Source organism: Canis aureus, chromosome 30 (genome assembly GCF_053574225.1).
Source record: "Canis aureus isolate CA01 chromosome 30, VMU_Caureus_v.1.0, whole genome shotgun sequence".
Lineage (NCBI taxonomy): Eukaryota > Metazoa > Chordata > Mammalia > Carnivora > Canidae > Canis > Canis aureus.
The window spans coordinates 27,037,951-27,054,413 of record NC_135640.1 but is presented as its reverse complement, the minus strand read 5'-3'; the positions used below and the strand labels follow the sequence as shown (position 1 = coordinate 27,054,413).

General features: G+C 38.8%; 1 protein-coding gene across 1 annotated transcript in view; it reads left to right on the top strand.

The window, feature by feature from the left end:
• ADAMTS5 (ADAM metallopeptidase with thrombospondin type 1 motif 5) overlaps positions 1-16,115 on the top strand; it is a 47,969-nt gene extending 31,854 nt beyond the window's left edge. Inside the window, exons 4-8 of the mRNA XM_077878899.1 lie at positions 485-768; positions 1,996-2,179; positions 2,525-2,700; positions 5,132-5,307; positions 9,354-16,115. Coding sequence (XP_077735025.1) covers positions 485-768; positions 1,996-2,179; positions 2,525-2,700; positions 5,132-5,307; positions 9,354-9,921 — 1,388 coding nt within the window. The 3' untranslated portion in view covers positions 9,922-16,115. The remainder of the gene's footprint in view (positions 1-484; positions 769-1,995; positions 2,180-2,524; positions 2,701-5,131; positions 5,308-9,353) is intronic.
• The last annotated feature ends 348 nt before the right edge of the window (positions 16,116-16,463 follow it).

The following is a 16,463-nucleotide window of genomic DNA, read 5'->3' as shown; positions in this document are numbered from 1 at the left end:
AGCAGGGACTTGGGTGGGCACATAAGGAAGAGAAAAGGTGAAAGGAGAAAAGAGTATAAATAGAGTACATATATAAACTCTGTTTCCTAGAGTTGTAAATGCTTAGGTACTACTACAACTCGTTGTTGTTGTTGTTATGTCTATTCTATTATTTCCTCTAGGTCCACCCCGATTTCTCCTAGACCCTCAGCATAATGGCTATTTTCACAAGTAGTTATTACAAAATAATTGTATTTGATCATGCACTGCCATCCTGACAGGTGCCCCAGAGCACACAGCCCATTGACGAGCCTGGAGAGGGGGTTGGTGAATGCAGAGGCACCCGTGTCTGTCCCCTTGGGCTCCCCTCTCCAGGGCATCGGCCTGCAGATCTGTGGGTGCACGATGCTCCCACGCCAGCTGGCGGGCTGCATCTTCAGACCCATGATTTTAGTTTTTTGACACCTCTACACAGAGCCGTGGCCCATCTCGGTTATTCTTTCAGGTAACTGTCTGCTGGACCTGCCACGCAAGCAGATTCTGGGACCCGAAGAGCTCCCGGGACAGACGTACGACGCCACCCAGCAGTGCAACCTGACATTTGGGCCCGAGTACTCCGTGTGCCCCGGGATGGACGTCTGCGCTCGCCTGTGGTGTGCCGTGGTGCGCCAGGGCCAGATGGTGTGTCTGACCAAGAAGCTGCCAGCCGTGGAAGGGACACCATGTGGGAAGGGGAGGATCTGCCTGCAGGGCAAGTGTGTGGACAAAACCAAGAAAAAATATTATTCAGTAAGTGATTTTCTTGTCACGCAATGCCTGGAGAGGCAGGATCTGAAGTACATTCCTGTGACATGTGTGGCTACTATCACCAGAAGCCTTGATTTCCTAGTTAAAATAGTTTTCCTTGAGAGGCCCAAGCAAAGCATTTGCTTGCTCTCCTCTGATTTTCCAAGGTCCGAGGAGAGCACTGACATATGCACGATGCCTCCGTCTTCCAAGACGCTCACACGACCATGCGTTCTCAGATTACCCTGACAGCAGCCAGGAGAAGTTCTTCACCCGGTCCTTCAGCCAAGGAGTTTATGATATTCTTCCTTTTGGGGCTGCTCAGCTTCCTGCTATAAGGTTTCCAGAGTGATAGGCCTAGAGTGTCATAACAGGGCTCCTTAGTCCCTGCCATGTGAATGCCCGTGGTGTGGGCACATGTGGTATGGATGTCCATGGTGTGGGTGCACGTGGTGTGGGTGTACATGGTGTGAATACCCGTGGTGTGGGCACACATGGTGTGCATGCCCATGGTGTGGGCACACGTAGTGTGAATACCTGCAATGTGGGTGCACGTGGTGTGAATGCCCGTGGTGTGAATGCCCGTGGTGTGGGCACACGTGGTGTGAATGCCCATGATGTGGTGCATAGGGTGTGGGTGCACTTCAGTATCTGTCACATTCCCTCTCTACAGAGGACTCCAGTCTAATGAGACATTAAGCCAAATTCAGGTCAGATACATTTATGCATGTGACGGAGGGTCTGGCTCAGGTGGGATGTGTGATGTCAACAAAGGGATGCAGAACTTCAGTGCTAAAGAGGGAGACAAGTGTAAATACAACCAACTATGCCAGGCATCATGCAAAATCTTTATCATCATATATTTTGTTAAAGATGCAGGATCAGAGCTGCCAAGAACTTAGCTATGGTTCAGGTGGTTATTAACAGAAACGTACGGGATCAGAAGGCCCAGAGAAACCAGGAGTGATTCTTGCTGTGCTCAGTACTGCCAGTGAGACATTCAGATCCTAGTGCCAGGGAGTGGCAGGGAGCAGAACAGGTGACTCGCTTAGGATTGGAATTGCACTGTAATTCCAGAATGTCCAAGATCAGTGGCCATGTTCAATGCAGCAAAAGTTTATACCTATGATGGGGTTTCCACCATGGCATTGAATGCAAGTCATTTCCAAATGTACATTTTGAATATTTTTCTCCTTTCTGAGTTAAAATATCTTCCATTTTCCATTTTAGACATCAAGTCATGGCAACTGGGGATCCTGGGGGTCCTGGGGCCAGTGTTCCCGCTCATGTGGGGGAGGAGTACAGTTTGCCTATCGCCACTGCAATAACCCCGCACCCAGAAACAATGGTCGCTACTGCACAGGGAAGAGGGCCATCTACCGCTCCTGCAACGTCACGCCCTGCCCACCTAACGGTACGCTGCTCCCAAGTGTCAGCAACCACCGTGTGCCACATGTAATTTGTATTCTAGCGGTAATAAATGAAGGAGGCTGGAGGAAATAACCTATTCATCTTGCACTTCACGGTTCCACCAGTGTGCAAATCAATAACAAATACATGAGTGATTTTTTTTAAAGCTATTATTACAAACAACTAAGTGTTTAGAGAGTTAGGAAGAAAATAATCGTTGCTTTCAACTCCCGTGTATGGATAAAATCCAACGAGTTTGCATCTTTTCATTAAAATTACTTAAATGCACAAAGACTATATCTAAGTTTCAGAATAGACAAAGGGATAACGTGACATGTTTGCTTTTTAGGTAAATCTTTTCGTCACGAGCAGTGTGAGGCCAAAAATGGGTATCAGTCTGACGCAAAAGGAGTCAAGACATTTGTGGAATGGGTTCCCAAATATGCAGGCGTCCTGCTGGGAGATGTGTGCAAACTGACCTGCAGAGCTAAGGGCACTGGTTACTACGTGGTGTTTTCTCCAAAGGTAACTGCACACTAACTATCCAAAAACAGTAGACGTCCCTGCTGGAAATTATTTGGTAGAATAAAGCCTAGAGATACCAAATACAAACAAACAGTTGTTATTTGGGAGGTAACTAGATTTTGGAGGGATTTATTTTATTTTATTGTATTTTTAAGATTTTATTTATTCATTTGAGAGAGAGAAAGAAAGAGCACCAGCTAGGGGAGAAGCAGAGGGAGAGAGAGAAGCAGACTCCCCGCTGAGCAGGGAGCCCGATGGGGGCTTGATCTCAGGACCCTGAGATCATAACCCGAGCCGAAGGCAGATGCTTAACTCACTGAGGCACCCAGACGCCCCTTTATTTTCATCTCTATATTTCCAAACCCTATATAAAGAACAAAAATTATTCTGTAAACAGAATAAGTAAGACGTGTGAAAAGGTATTTTTGAAAACTCTAACTCGGGATCCCTGGGTGGCGCAGCGGTTTGGCGCCTGCCTTTGGCCCAGGGCACGATCCTGGAGACCTGGGATCGAATCCCACATCGGGCTCCCGGTGCATGGAGCCTGCTTCTCCCTCTGCCTGTGTCTCTGCCTCTCTCTCTCTCTCTCTGTGACTATCATAAATAAATAAAATTTAAAATAAAAAAAAAAAGAAAGAAAACTCTAACTCCATCAAGGAAAGTGAGATGTGTTGGGCAACCCGGTGGCTAGCAGTTTAGCTAGCCAGGGTGTGATCCTGGAGTCCCGGGATCAAGTCCCACGTCGGGCTCCCTGCATGGAGCCTGCTTCTCCCTCTGCCTGTGTCTCTGCCTCTCTCTCTCTCTCTGTGTCTCTCATGAATGAATAAATAAAATCTTAAAAAAAAAAAAAAAAGGAAAGTGAGATGTGATCTTAACTTCCAAATAGTCTTGAAAACAACTAGAATTTCCTAGGTAAGTTTGTACAGGGAACTGAAAGCAAGAAAGCTTTCTACTTTTCTATCATTTAATTAAGAATTCCTTTGGTGGGATCCCTGGGTGGCGCAGTGGTTTGGCGCCTGCCTTTGGCCCAGGGCGCAATCCTGGAGACCCAGGATCGAATCCCACATCGGGCTCCCGGTGCATGGAGCCTGCTTCTCCCTCTGCCTATGTCTCTGCCTCTCTCTCTCTCTCTGTGACTATCATAAATAAATAAAAAAATTTAAAAAAAAAAAAAAAAAGAATTCCTTTGGTGATTTGAGAGGTTTCAAGATCATCATCTCTGACCCAGACCTTTCAACGTCTTGCACTCTTAATATGAATCAATGTCCCTGTAGTTATACACGTTATAATATACGCAAGTAAAATTATCCCTTATTTGTCACAGGTGAACATTTTCTAAGTTACTAACAGTTATTTCTCACAATCAGTGTTCTGCAGCAACTTAAAATACTGTTTATCTAATTTGTAAACAGGTGCTGCATTTAAAAAATCACCTCTGAAATTGGCCTTCAGGTTTGTATGAAAAATTACTGAAAATAAATTAATGCCCAACTCAAGTAATTTAAAAAGTGTTTTATCTTTTTATTGCAAGATAATACATTTTCCTTTAAAAAACATGACAAAGAATAAGAGGAAAAATATCACCTGGAAATGCCACCATCTGGGGAGCTGTGAGCCTTTTGCAGTATTCCCTACTTCAATTTACACAGTTGCATACTCACACACATGTGGAAAGAGTTATATACACACAAATATGAAGTACTTCTGTTTATTTACATGAGACTACATATGTTCTTTATATATGCTCACATGCATATATAAAACCGCAAAGTCCATATTATGTACTATTTTATAACTAGCTTTTTAGATATATACTGATTCCTTTGCTCAAAATATATTCAGTGTCTCCCAGTACTTTCCCGACTTTCCCAGACTCTTCCTACACTACTGTGTCTCTATTTCAGCATTTGAGAATTCAGCACGAGATAGGGAATGTTTTTCAACCATAACAAGGCTTTGCACACCAGTTTAGATTTTCCAGCATATTACTATAATATCAAGTATGCCACAAGGAAGGATCTCAGCGATCTTGAGCTTGCTCATTTTCTGCTGTCCACACAAGTGACAAGTTGCACAGGCTAAGCCAAATGATTATCGTTGTCGACGTAGAAAGGCAAGACCATGTACCGTGGGATCGTGCTCTGCATGCAGAAAGGGAGATGAGTACCTTGGGTCTCCAAGCATATTTTAGAATTAAGCTCCAGAGAGAAAGGGCATAACCCAGATTTATTCCAGATCTTCTTTCTGCCGATACATCAAGGATTTGTCAGTGAGGTACTCTGGGGCCCTGTGGCGTTTGGTTGGTTGGTTATTTTTTGATGCGCTATCCCAGTGAAACGCAAAACTCAAATCAGAACTTGCTATTTTGCCATGGGAACCAGGGACCTGTGCACAAGTATTTCCTGACGCTGACATGATCCTTGTTATTCAGGTGACGGATGGGACAGAGTGCAGACCGTACAGTAACTCTGTCTGTGTCCGGGGGAAGTGTGTACGAACTGGCTGTGATGGCATCATTGGTTCGAAGCTGCAGTATGACAAGTGTGCAGTGTGTGGGGGAGACAACTCCAGCTGCACGAAGGTGGTTGGCACTTTCAATAAAAAAAGGTAAGGGGATTGAATAGTTGCCCTTATGTGCTTTAGACTCAAAAACCTGAAAAAGGGGGACCTGTGTTACCTCACAAGCTATTTGTGGGGGGAGGTCTAGCATGGCTCTTGTAACACATTATACATGTGAGAACCAAGGAGATGGAGGAGGAGATGAAAAAGTTCTGGTTGCAGAGTGCCAACTCCTGGGGCCTCTGGAAGCAGATAAATGACAGTGGCTCTGAGGTCAAGATCTTGCAGAGTGCGAACCTGCAAAGAAAAACTCTGGGACATCCCCGCTAGCAGTCTCTTGCAGACCTCTTATTTCTGAACATAGTTTTAGGGAAGGATGGCCAGTTTCCATCATAATTATTTTGTTTTACAAACAAATTTTCATTAGGCTGTGTGTTTTCTTGAGAAGACCTCTCTCATTGCAAAATGGAAGTTAATTGCAGTGTTGGAGACAACAATATCATTTTGTAGTGAACTCTCCTGGTTTAGATCTACTCTGTAAAGAAACATATACGGTAATGTCTGCTTCCTCTATGATCCTTGATTATGCTTTCATTTTAAATATGTAAGTTTAGAAAGTACCAATTTCTGGAATTAAAAATTTTTAAGATTTATTTATTTATTTTAGGTAAAGCAAAAGCAGGCACACGTGTAAGAGCAGGAAGGGCAGAAGGAAAGAAGCTTCAAGCAGACTCCCCCCACTGGTCCAGGACTCTACATGGGGGTCAACCCCATGACCCATGAGATCATGACCTGAGCCAAAACCAAGACTGGGTCGCTTAACTGACTGAGCCGCCCAGGCGCTCCAGGCATTAAATATTATGTTATCAGCTAGGATGAGGGAGCTGGCTAAAAAGTCTGCTGGAATGCAGGATTGTTTTTCTTCTTCACCAAACCACTCTTGATGCTAAGTGGTATTGGTCCAGTGCACTTGTATTCCTGGTGTGTGTGGTGTATCATCTGTATCTGGAGGGTAATATGCAAACCAAATTAACAATAAGGATTCATTAAAACAATCTCATGCCATGTTATTGTGGAAAACTGGAAATTATCTTTGATAAAATTTTAAAAATGGCATGGCTGAAGAGTTTATTCTGAGTTTATTTTTTTTATTCTTTTTTTTATTCTGAGTTTAAATACGCATTACTAATCCTATTCGCTAGTGACTTAGTAATTATTCATCCAATTGTATTGAGCCATCTTTGTAAAATACCCTGCGTGTCAATCATATACTGCATTTTTATATTGCAAAGGCACAATACACCTTACACATGATGAAGTTTACCTTTTTGTTTTACAAATGAGGAACTGGGACTCTGAAAGTTTAAAGCTTATCTAATTTTGCATGGTTGATGAATTCCAAAGTGAAGGCTATACCTTAGGTCATAAGATAAAAAAAAAAAAAAAAGAAAGAAAGAAGGAAGGAAGAGGAAGAAATTCAGGAATCAAAAGGAAATACCTTATGTACCACATGCTATGTATTCTTTTTACATGAAATTAGCCACTTTTTTAAATACTAAACTTGGCATTTTGTTTTTTGGATTGGCAACCAACATCCACACATTTGTTGTCACATGGAAAGATGAAGAAATTCATGATAGCGACAAGTAGTGGGCAACCTGACAGCTTGCAAATCGATTTGGCCAAGATTACATTATGTGGTACAAATGATCTGTTTATCCAAATAAATTACCTTGGCCTAGTGTGATGTATAAAAAAGGACATTGAACTTGGGACCGAAATCTTTGTAGTCAAGCTCTGGCTCAGTAATTTACAAAGACTGTGTGCTGTCCCAAGAGTCACTTCATTTTTCTCTTTTTCTTTATTTTTTTTTTCTATTAATTCTTGAGAGCAGAATGGAATTAATAGCAATTATCTTGTTAGTTAATATTGCTGTGAGGATCCATTGAGATCATGCATACATGCATATTAAAATATTTCATCAAGCTCAAACCTCTTCACAAATATGACTCTAACCTTAATTCACCCTTCTCAATGTCTTTCGTCTCAGTAAATAGCAACTCAGTCTTTCTATTGCTCAGTACCAGGAGAATAAGAGAATCATCTTTTACTGAGGCAATAAGAAATCAAGACACCAGTCCTCCTACTAACCATTGCCTTGTGAAGCTGAAAATACCAACCAATCCTCATAAATCTGAGACAGACTCTAAGGAATAAGGATTTAAAAAAAAGAAGAAGAAAAAACTCTCCTGCCTGATTCCCTTACCCTTCATTCTTTATTTTCTTTACACCCTGACAGGTATCATTTAAACTCTGAATATAACCAGAATGTATTTTCATATAACTGGTAGAAAGTATGGCTGGCAGACGTAAGGACTTTCATGCATGATGATATTGTGAAAAGAGGAAACTAGGAGTAAGAAGCCATGGCTTTTGAGCCTAGCACTGCCACCAGCTCTGGAGTGCACTTGTTCAAATACTTTAAAACACCTCCACTTTATATGCTTTCTATATAAGATGAGATATTCTCTCCAACATCCCTACTGGTTTTGTTTGCATATGATCTCTTGGCATTAGATACTTAAAAAAAAGTTCTGTAACAAATTCTAATCTAAAATGTATTACAAAACGAAAATAATGAGTCACGTTGGATGGATAAGCCATTATCAGTAGTGTGTCTTCTGTCTCCCAACACAGTAGGAAGCTATGAAACCTGTGTGGCAGTCCCTGTCCGTCAGATGCCCAATGGACAGCGGGCTTCCCTGGGAAGGAGGGAATGGCTGGGCAGGGAAAATATACTTGGATTTTCAGAGTATGAATCAGTTGCCCCATCACCTCTAAACCTGGATAAGAGTTTAGCAGCAGATGACTAAATTTCACACACATCAAACTTCACAGACAATATATTTAAAACAAAACATATAGAGGCCTTATTATAAAATTACTTATGGAGACAAAGATTTTCTCAAATGACTCCTTCTTGGTAAGTCCCCTGGTGCTTAATTAATATTTCTGTCCTAGCATTTTCAAAAGCTCTGCATATTGGAAATATTGATGCCTTTGCCCATTTTTCTGAGCAGATGATGAGTTATTAGAGACTGACTTTATTTGTCATATGATGATTTGGCCCATCATATAGCCTCACTCAATCTATCATGTTTATGGACATGAAGTACCCAAGGAAATTTACTATGGCATTAAAGATTCCTATTTTTTTCTTTTGATGATACTGGTAGACTATGGTTACCCACTTACAGAATTTTATATTTCATTTGTGTTCTGCTCAAGAAATCCAGAGTTCTAGTGGAAATAGAAGCAGAGCTTCTAATCCGTCTCTAGTTCAACAGTTAAATCCGTGGTTTCCCAACTACTCTGCACATTTGGAACAATTCCCAAAGTCCTGCTGCCACTGCCCCATCCTGACAGATGGGATTTAATTGATCTTGGGTCTGGGGATTTAGATTTTTGAAAGACCTCCATGTGATTTTAATATGCAAACAGTTTGGAGACACATGAATTTAAAGCTTTCTAATGAGATTGAGGGCAGATTTTAGTTTGTCTTTACATATATCTTATTTTGTGCCAGAATGATAGGATTTGATAAGGATGTGTAATGTTTTTATAAATCTTTGAACAAAGTTGGCGGAAACAAAGGCGGATTTTAAAACAAAGGCGGATTGCTAACATCATCCTAATTTTGAACATCATAATAAAAATGCGTACATCATAGTCTGATTACAATTTTATTTTGTTACAAGAAAACTAATTCTTGAAGCCAATTTTAGGATGATTTGAAAGTTATCTAGTTATCTATTTGAAAGTTATCTTTAGGATGATTTGAAAGTTGGTGGGGACAGGTGACTTGGGGACCCTACTCCTCCACCATCTTGCCCCAAAATCTGAAGCCAATTTTAAACTAATCTCTTAATTACATTAAAACTGTATGAAGATAAGGGGGGACTTTTAGAGAACTTTTATTTGGTTCTTCATGTATTAAGAGTTTATTTATTCTTTCTCTGTGTGTGTGTGTGTGTGTGTGTGTTTTTTCTTTCTTTCTCTCCCCCTCTCTCCTCTGTGGACCTTCTTGCTTCCAGTAAGGGTTACACTGACGTGGTGAGGATCCCCGAAGGGGCAACCCACATCAAAGTCCGGCAGTTCAAAGCCAAAGACCAGACTCGATTCACTGCCTACTTAGCCCTGAAGAAGAAAAACGGTGAGTACCTCATCAATGGGAAGTACATGATCTCCACCTCAGAAACCATCATCGACATCAACGGAACAGTCATGAACTACAGCGGCTGGAGCCACAGGGATGACTTCTTGCATGGCATGGGCTACTCAGCCACAAAGGAAATTCTAATAGTGCAGATTCTTGCAACAGATCCAACAAAAGCATTAGATGTCCGTTACAGTTTTTTTGTTCCCAAGAAGTCCACCCAAAAAGTCAACTCAGTCACCAGCCATGCCAGCAATAAAGTGGGGTCGCACACTCCACAGCTGCAGTGGGTGACAGGCCCATGGCTTGCATGTTCTAGGACCTGTGACACGGGCTGGCACACCAGGACGGTGCAGTGCCAGGACGCAAACCGCAAGTTAGCAAAGGGATGTCTTCTCTCTCAGAGGCCTTCCGCATTTAAGCAATGTTTGCTGAAGAAATGTTAGCCTGTGGTTGTGATCTTATGCAGAGATAACTAGATGTTTCATCACGGAGCAGTCATGGCCAATGGTGGTGATCAATCGTGGTGAACAAGAGGTCTCCCTAAAGCACAGAAAGTCACACTTCAATGGCATTGTCAACAGGAGTCTAATTATGGGCAGAATCTGCTCTCGGTGACCAAACGAAGATGTGCACCATTTCATGTGACAGTGGTGACCTTGGAATATAGAAAAATTTGGGAGTTCTGAACATACCCTGGGCTACAAGAATGAAAAAACACTGATAAATGTAGAATCAGGGGACTTTTGAAGATGGAAGAACAACGGTCTCCCCCTTGTCACCTACCTCTTATAGAATGTCTTCGAAGGCATCATAATCATTATCATCCACAATACACAGTAGCTTATTTTTACTGTTTGTAAATACGTTCTCCCTTGGTATGTCACTTTATATCACTTGGTTCTATTAAAAATATGTATATATATATATGCACATATATATACATATATATATTTCTATAAAAAAATGTTTGACCAAAGTAGGTCTGCAGCTATTTCAACTCCTTCTAGTTTCCAGAAAGAGCTGTGGATGTTTTACTGGAAATTAAGAACTTGCTGCTGTTTTAATAAGATTTTGCATACTTTCAGACTACAGGAGATCAAATTTTAGTCAAAAACCATTTTGACAGCAAGCATCTTCTGAGAAATTCTAAAAAGAAAAAGGATCTCAGTGTATCTAGTCATTTAAATACATGCACGGGTCCATTTCCTTAAACTTTTGACTGCCTGGAAGTTTCAGGCACCCAGCCAAATTGACGCATAATTAGGATGCAGAAGTAGTGTTCGCGTGTGTGTATGTTATGAGTATTCAAGAGTCTAAAAACTAGTTTCTACCCTAAAAACTAGTTTCCTTGTGTTAGAATTTAAAAGGAAAAAAAAAAAAGGCATACTTCACCATAGTCTTGATTTATACTTTCACACCACTTTCCCGTTCAGAAGCTTTCATCCGATATCTTACATAGTGTAATATTCATTCAAAACACACAGCAGAGAGTTTTCTGTTCACATCCAACACCTTCAACACTGGTATACCTCTTACCAGCAAGCCTTTAAAATGTGTTTGTTTTCGCTTGTATGTTTGTTCAAGGGTTCTGTAAGACCTGCAATGTTTTGTACTTCTTGTTGACTTAGTATAATAGGAGTATTAAAGATCACTCTGTAGTTAGCCACATCTAGAAGTGGTTATGATTAATGTGGCTCATGCAAAAAAAAGAAAATAGTGGTTAATACTAATAAGACTGTTTCCACACCGTACAGGCAATAATTTCTTGCATTTTCTTTTTAAATCCAAGTATACTGATACTGTACTTAAGATTTTTCCCAATTGGAAAGCATTTGGTTGTACCAGTAAGTGTTTGGGTGATGAAATGTGATGATTTTTGAGAAGTTTGTTGCTTCTATTTCTGTAGTCTGTCTTGGTAGGTTATAAGTTTGGATGTTAGAGATGGAAAAGTTTTACAATCATATGCATAAAAGTCTTTTTTTTTTTTTAAACAGTAAACTGCACCTCTCCACCCCATAGCTCAGAAAATCCAAGATGTTCAGTTTCATTGGGATTTCTTTTTCTTTATGAAATATTACAAAGACAATTGTTTGTTATAAAATTTTATAATAACCATACCAAATGTGCCTACTGTTAAAGATTTGCATATAAAGATGTTAAGGGACCATTGTTTGAGTTCCCTTAAGCTCACAAGAGTTTATTTTTATTAGAAGATATTTTTAATATAAAAGAATTATGTAATTGATCTAGCTATATCACATTCATTTCAGGGGGTGAAGATGTCTCACTGTTTTAAATATTTCCTTAAGAAATTATTTGGTAAAGCAAAATAATTGTTTTACAAAACTAATGATCATCCTTTGGCTTTTCATAGACTATCATTGCTTTAGACATGGTCATTTACTCTTAATAAATTATTGATTAGAGAAGTGAAGCCCAACATTTGGCCATATAGAACATTTGGCCTCCATACATTCGATGGAGGTCACCAGATACCAGGGAGAGGGAACAACGCTTTTCAAATCAGTCAGAAAAAAATCAAATCACACTATTTGACTATTCCAAGAGAACTAATAGCGAGGCTGACATTACATTTTCCCAATTTTTGAAATAATTTTAATCAATTAACATAATTCTGACAAAGTTTATTTTTATCTTTTATAGTTACAGTCACAGCAATATTAAGAAATAACTGAAGGGCACAAATGCTTGTCTCCTATTCTGCTTCTCTATACTGTATTCATAGATTTTTTTTAGTATGATTTATCATTTATTTTTCCCCAAAATAATGAAGTTTTATACTTCTCATTGAAACAATCCTAGAGAGCTTAAAAGGAATAAACCACTATTCCATGCTTTTAAGGAGTTTTCTTTAGTGTTTTCATACAAATATCAGTAGATTGACTGAGGAATGTATATCTATCTCAACTCTTGAGAAAAATAATAGAGACTGGAAACTGAAATTCAGAGAAATGGAGTGTTCAGTAGATGTAGGGAATAAAGGGAAAATCCTCCATAACAAAATCTAATTTAGTCCAGTTGGATGTTGGACAATGCACGTCACCTTTTCAGACTTGCATCGTGAATAGAGTCTGGAATTCACGATGCTGAGGCTCCTTCCTTGGGGGGGGAAAAAAAAGGTTTGTCTGTAAATGCTCAGGTTAGTAAGAATCTAATCCCACAGAACTAAACACTCCAGATTAAGTTTCACTGAATAAAGGGAGCCCAGAAGAAAATAGCATTTCTTTCTTCTGGAATAGGAAAGTCCAAATTAAGCCCTGCCTTGTTGTTTGAAGGTTTAAGGGCGTTGTTTTAATCTATTCAGTAAATTCAACTTCCTTTGCCTTCCTGTGGAAACAGTTTTATCCCATTAAACTAAAAATTAAGGGATTAATCACAAACAAAAATAAAGTTGCAGCACTGAAAAAAAAGTAATTTATTGTTTTTGCGACTGGTATGTGAATTTGTGTGATAAAAGTATTTATTCTTATTTAACAAAAATATGTGCAAATTCTATATTTAAAATGTTTTGCTGTTGTCCTACTTTTAATTTATGCTTCATGTTTGTGTATAAAGTACACTTTGTGAGTTTACATAATTACAGCACTGGTTGCTTTTGTATTTTTTTACAGAAGGCTTTCTGCGTGATACAGGCATATATGTATATATTCCTCACATATCCTTATTCTGATATTATAGTTTTCCTTTCTAAGAAAGTTTTCAATTTAATCTGTCTTGACCAGTAGTGTTCACTACTTGTAGTTACATTAATAGGTCTTTGGGTTTCATTAATACTAATTTTTTCAAGTCACAGATAAGAAAAACAATAAAGCAACTAAGGTCTAAGTTCTAAACTTGATATATAAATAGTCTGGAATCTTCCCATAGAAGCTAAGAAATAGTTGAGAATCAGGTCTATTCACTTCACTGATAAACTCGGACAAGGAGCTGTTGATGTTTTATATGAAGTTTGTGTACACACAATATATGATAGACATTGATGTTAATAAAACCAAATATTGTCATTTGCTGCTTTAAGAACACTCCTTAAAAATTAATATCAGTTAGTCTCTAGTATTGGTAGGATTCTATAGTGAGAATAAACAAATTGCATTTAAGTGATTCAAATATTAGTAGTCATGGGTGTTTCCACAAATATGGGGTCTCCATTGATTGAGTGTGACTTTGTACTACTACTAATGAATCTTATGGAGTGAAAATAGGACTTGGGACAAGCAGGGACACCTTTGATCACATCAGCTTGCCTCTGACTAGGATTTCAGTCTGGTCACAGCAATAAGGCAAAGCATCCTTGGATATACAATTGACCAGACCAATCTCTGGTTCTGATGTTTCCCCCATTGACCCCTTCCTTAGTAAAGGTCATTTCAATGGTTTAGGTGAACACAGCAAGCAGATTCAATGAAGTCTAGGACTTGTGTATGGCTTAGAGTTCACTTTTTTGTGAAATAAGATTGAATTTTAATAATGGCTAAATTTTGCTAATAGTTTATGACTGAGGATTGGTGAATATTATTAATCTATTTATAATTAAGCTTAAGGCAATAAAATACCTTATATTTTTTAAGATTTCAAGCTTGATAAATGAATAACTATGAGTACAGAAATGGTCATCCAAAGCTATCATAGAATCAAGGTCAAGGTGATCTATCAGACACACAAAAAAATGAACTCGTATATTTTCTCTATCATTTTTCTCACTTGCCAACAACCTGTAGTTTTAAACTGCCAAAAAATTAGAACAATTTAGCTAATTAATCCACTGGAAAAAAAAAAAAAAAACAATCTTCCCAATAGTCTCCCCGCTAACAACTAGAGAAATACTTCTCAAGTTATATGATCACGAAACACATCAATCTATACTGCATAATTATCTTCTAGTCCATCAACATATGGGAACATGTTGAAATAAGAACCCATTCCATTAGTGAGACAAAAATGGAAATATACATGATGTTCAGATCACAAAAGTATTCAATCTGCCAAATGCCAGTGTGATGATACCATAATTCTCAATCCAGATTTTGTGGGAAAAAAATAAAAGAGTATGTTGTTAGAAGTTGTTGGTTTTAAAAGAGACTAAGATTGAAATGTACATATTAGTTAACCCAGTTAATTGCACCTTCCTAATATAGTAGCACTTTAGCAGTAAGTTGGCTACCTGTGGTTCTTATCCTGGAGCTCCACCAGCTGGCCCATGTGGACTGCCAGAGATCAATGAAAAACCAAACAGCCCATCCCATCTTAAGGCATGGCCACATCAGAGTGATCCAAAGTCTAACACTGTGAGGAAAACTGTGATTTGTAAATAAAGCAGCATTCTTTTTGTTTGTTTGTTTTCTTTTAGCACATCCAATGAACAATTGTCATTTTTAATCAAGGTGCTAACATCTTCAGTGAGAACTGTCAAATGTGGTATTTCTGAGTTGCTATCTTATTCTACATGAGTTTTCAATTTGCAAAAGAGAACTCTTAAGTTTTGGTGAAGGCAGGACACAACTTGATACTCAGTGTTTGGGAAATTGCTCCTAGTGGTCAGTCTGATCAGGGCTCAGTGACATAAGCCATAGGTACATCAAGGATGTTTAAGGTGGCATCAGAACTCGAAGGGTATCAGGCTAGAACGGACTTTCAGAGGACTCATGTTTCATCACTTACTAAATCATCAATGTTCCTTTCAAACATGCCTTTCAAATGAACTTGTTTGTTTCCTTACACAAACTTGTATGTGTATTTAGCCTGTTTTTAGCATTACAATATTTTATGTCCATGGCGAATACTTGGCTACTACTTCTTGGTCTTTTCTTTGACAGTCACAGCATATTAGAAGCACTTCAGCCCAGACTGCGAACATAATTAGAATAGGAGATCATGTTGTGTATGACTTTGTGAGACTAGACTTTTCATTAAGAAACATACATTGTCTCTGGATGGTGTTTGCATTACACGCTCAGGCATGACGTAAACGTAGGAGTTGACAAATACTGCTTACATTTTAGTTATGTTGTAGGAAAAGAAATCATGCACATGCTTTATAGATAGACTGCAGGTAACTGAACAGATTGCAGAAATGTATTGAATTTTATGAAACCAGTGGCACAAATATTTGAGTCCTGTATTAGAGTCTGTGAGCAAAGACATGATAAGTGTTAAGTGGGTATAACTGAGATTTTTAAATCTTGAGAGATGCTTTCAGAGTAGAGTGAAATATTGAGGGTGTTGTATATAAGCAGTCAAACGTAAGCTGCTTACTATCTTCAGTTTTCCAGAAGTGATAGCATTTTTCAGTAAATGTGATGCAGTTAAAAAACCAAAAATCTTGGAGAACTAAGACGGGTCTTGTTTAAAATGTCTCTTCAGCTTTGGCAAATTTTGAACCTGAATCAACTATTGAAAGCATTACTGTGTCTTGTAGCCTGCATTCCACGACAGCTCTGTTATTCAGGTAAACCACGTGAACTGACTCGTTTGGGACCTATACTGTAATATTTTTCATTGAGGAACAATATCCTATTTTGTAAAGCATTTCCCTGTGTGTGACTTTAAACTGTAAAATTAAACATTGGCTTTGTGGTTTCAGTGGGCTTAATAAATGTTAATTGTAAACTAGGGTAAAGTATGTACTGCATATAATATGTTTTAGAGTTGGAAACTATTGTCCATTTATTTTTAGTTTTCTCATAACAACAGTAGGACCAAGCCAGGTCTTAAGAAAGCCCAGGCTCTCTAATTTCTGCCATTCTTCTTCCTCACCATAGATCATTCATACATCTTCTATGTTAGTTATGGGACTTTGGAATATTGCTTTAAGTTCATCTTAACAGACTGTCATCCTCTAAAGTCTATGTAGTGTTGAAATTCTGGTGTTAAACTGGTAACAGCAAGCAGCATAATCTACCTGCTTCATTTGTACTTTTTTAAAGATAAACTTCTGCTATATAGAAAAATCAAAGAGTTAATACTA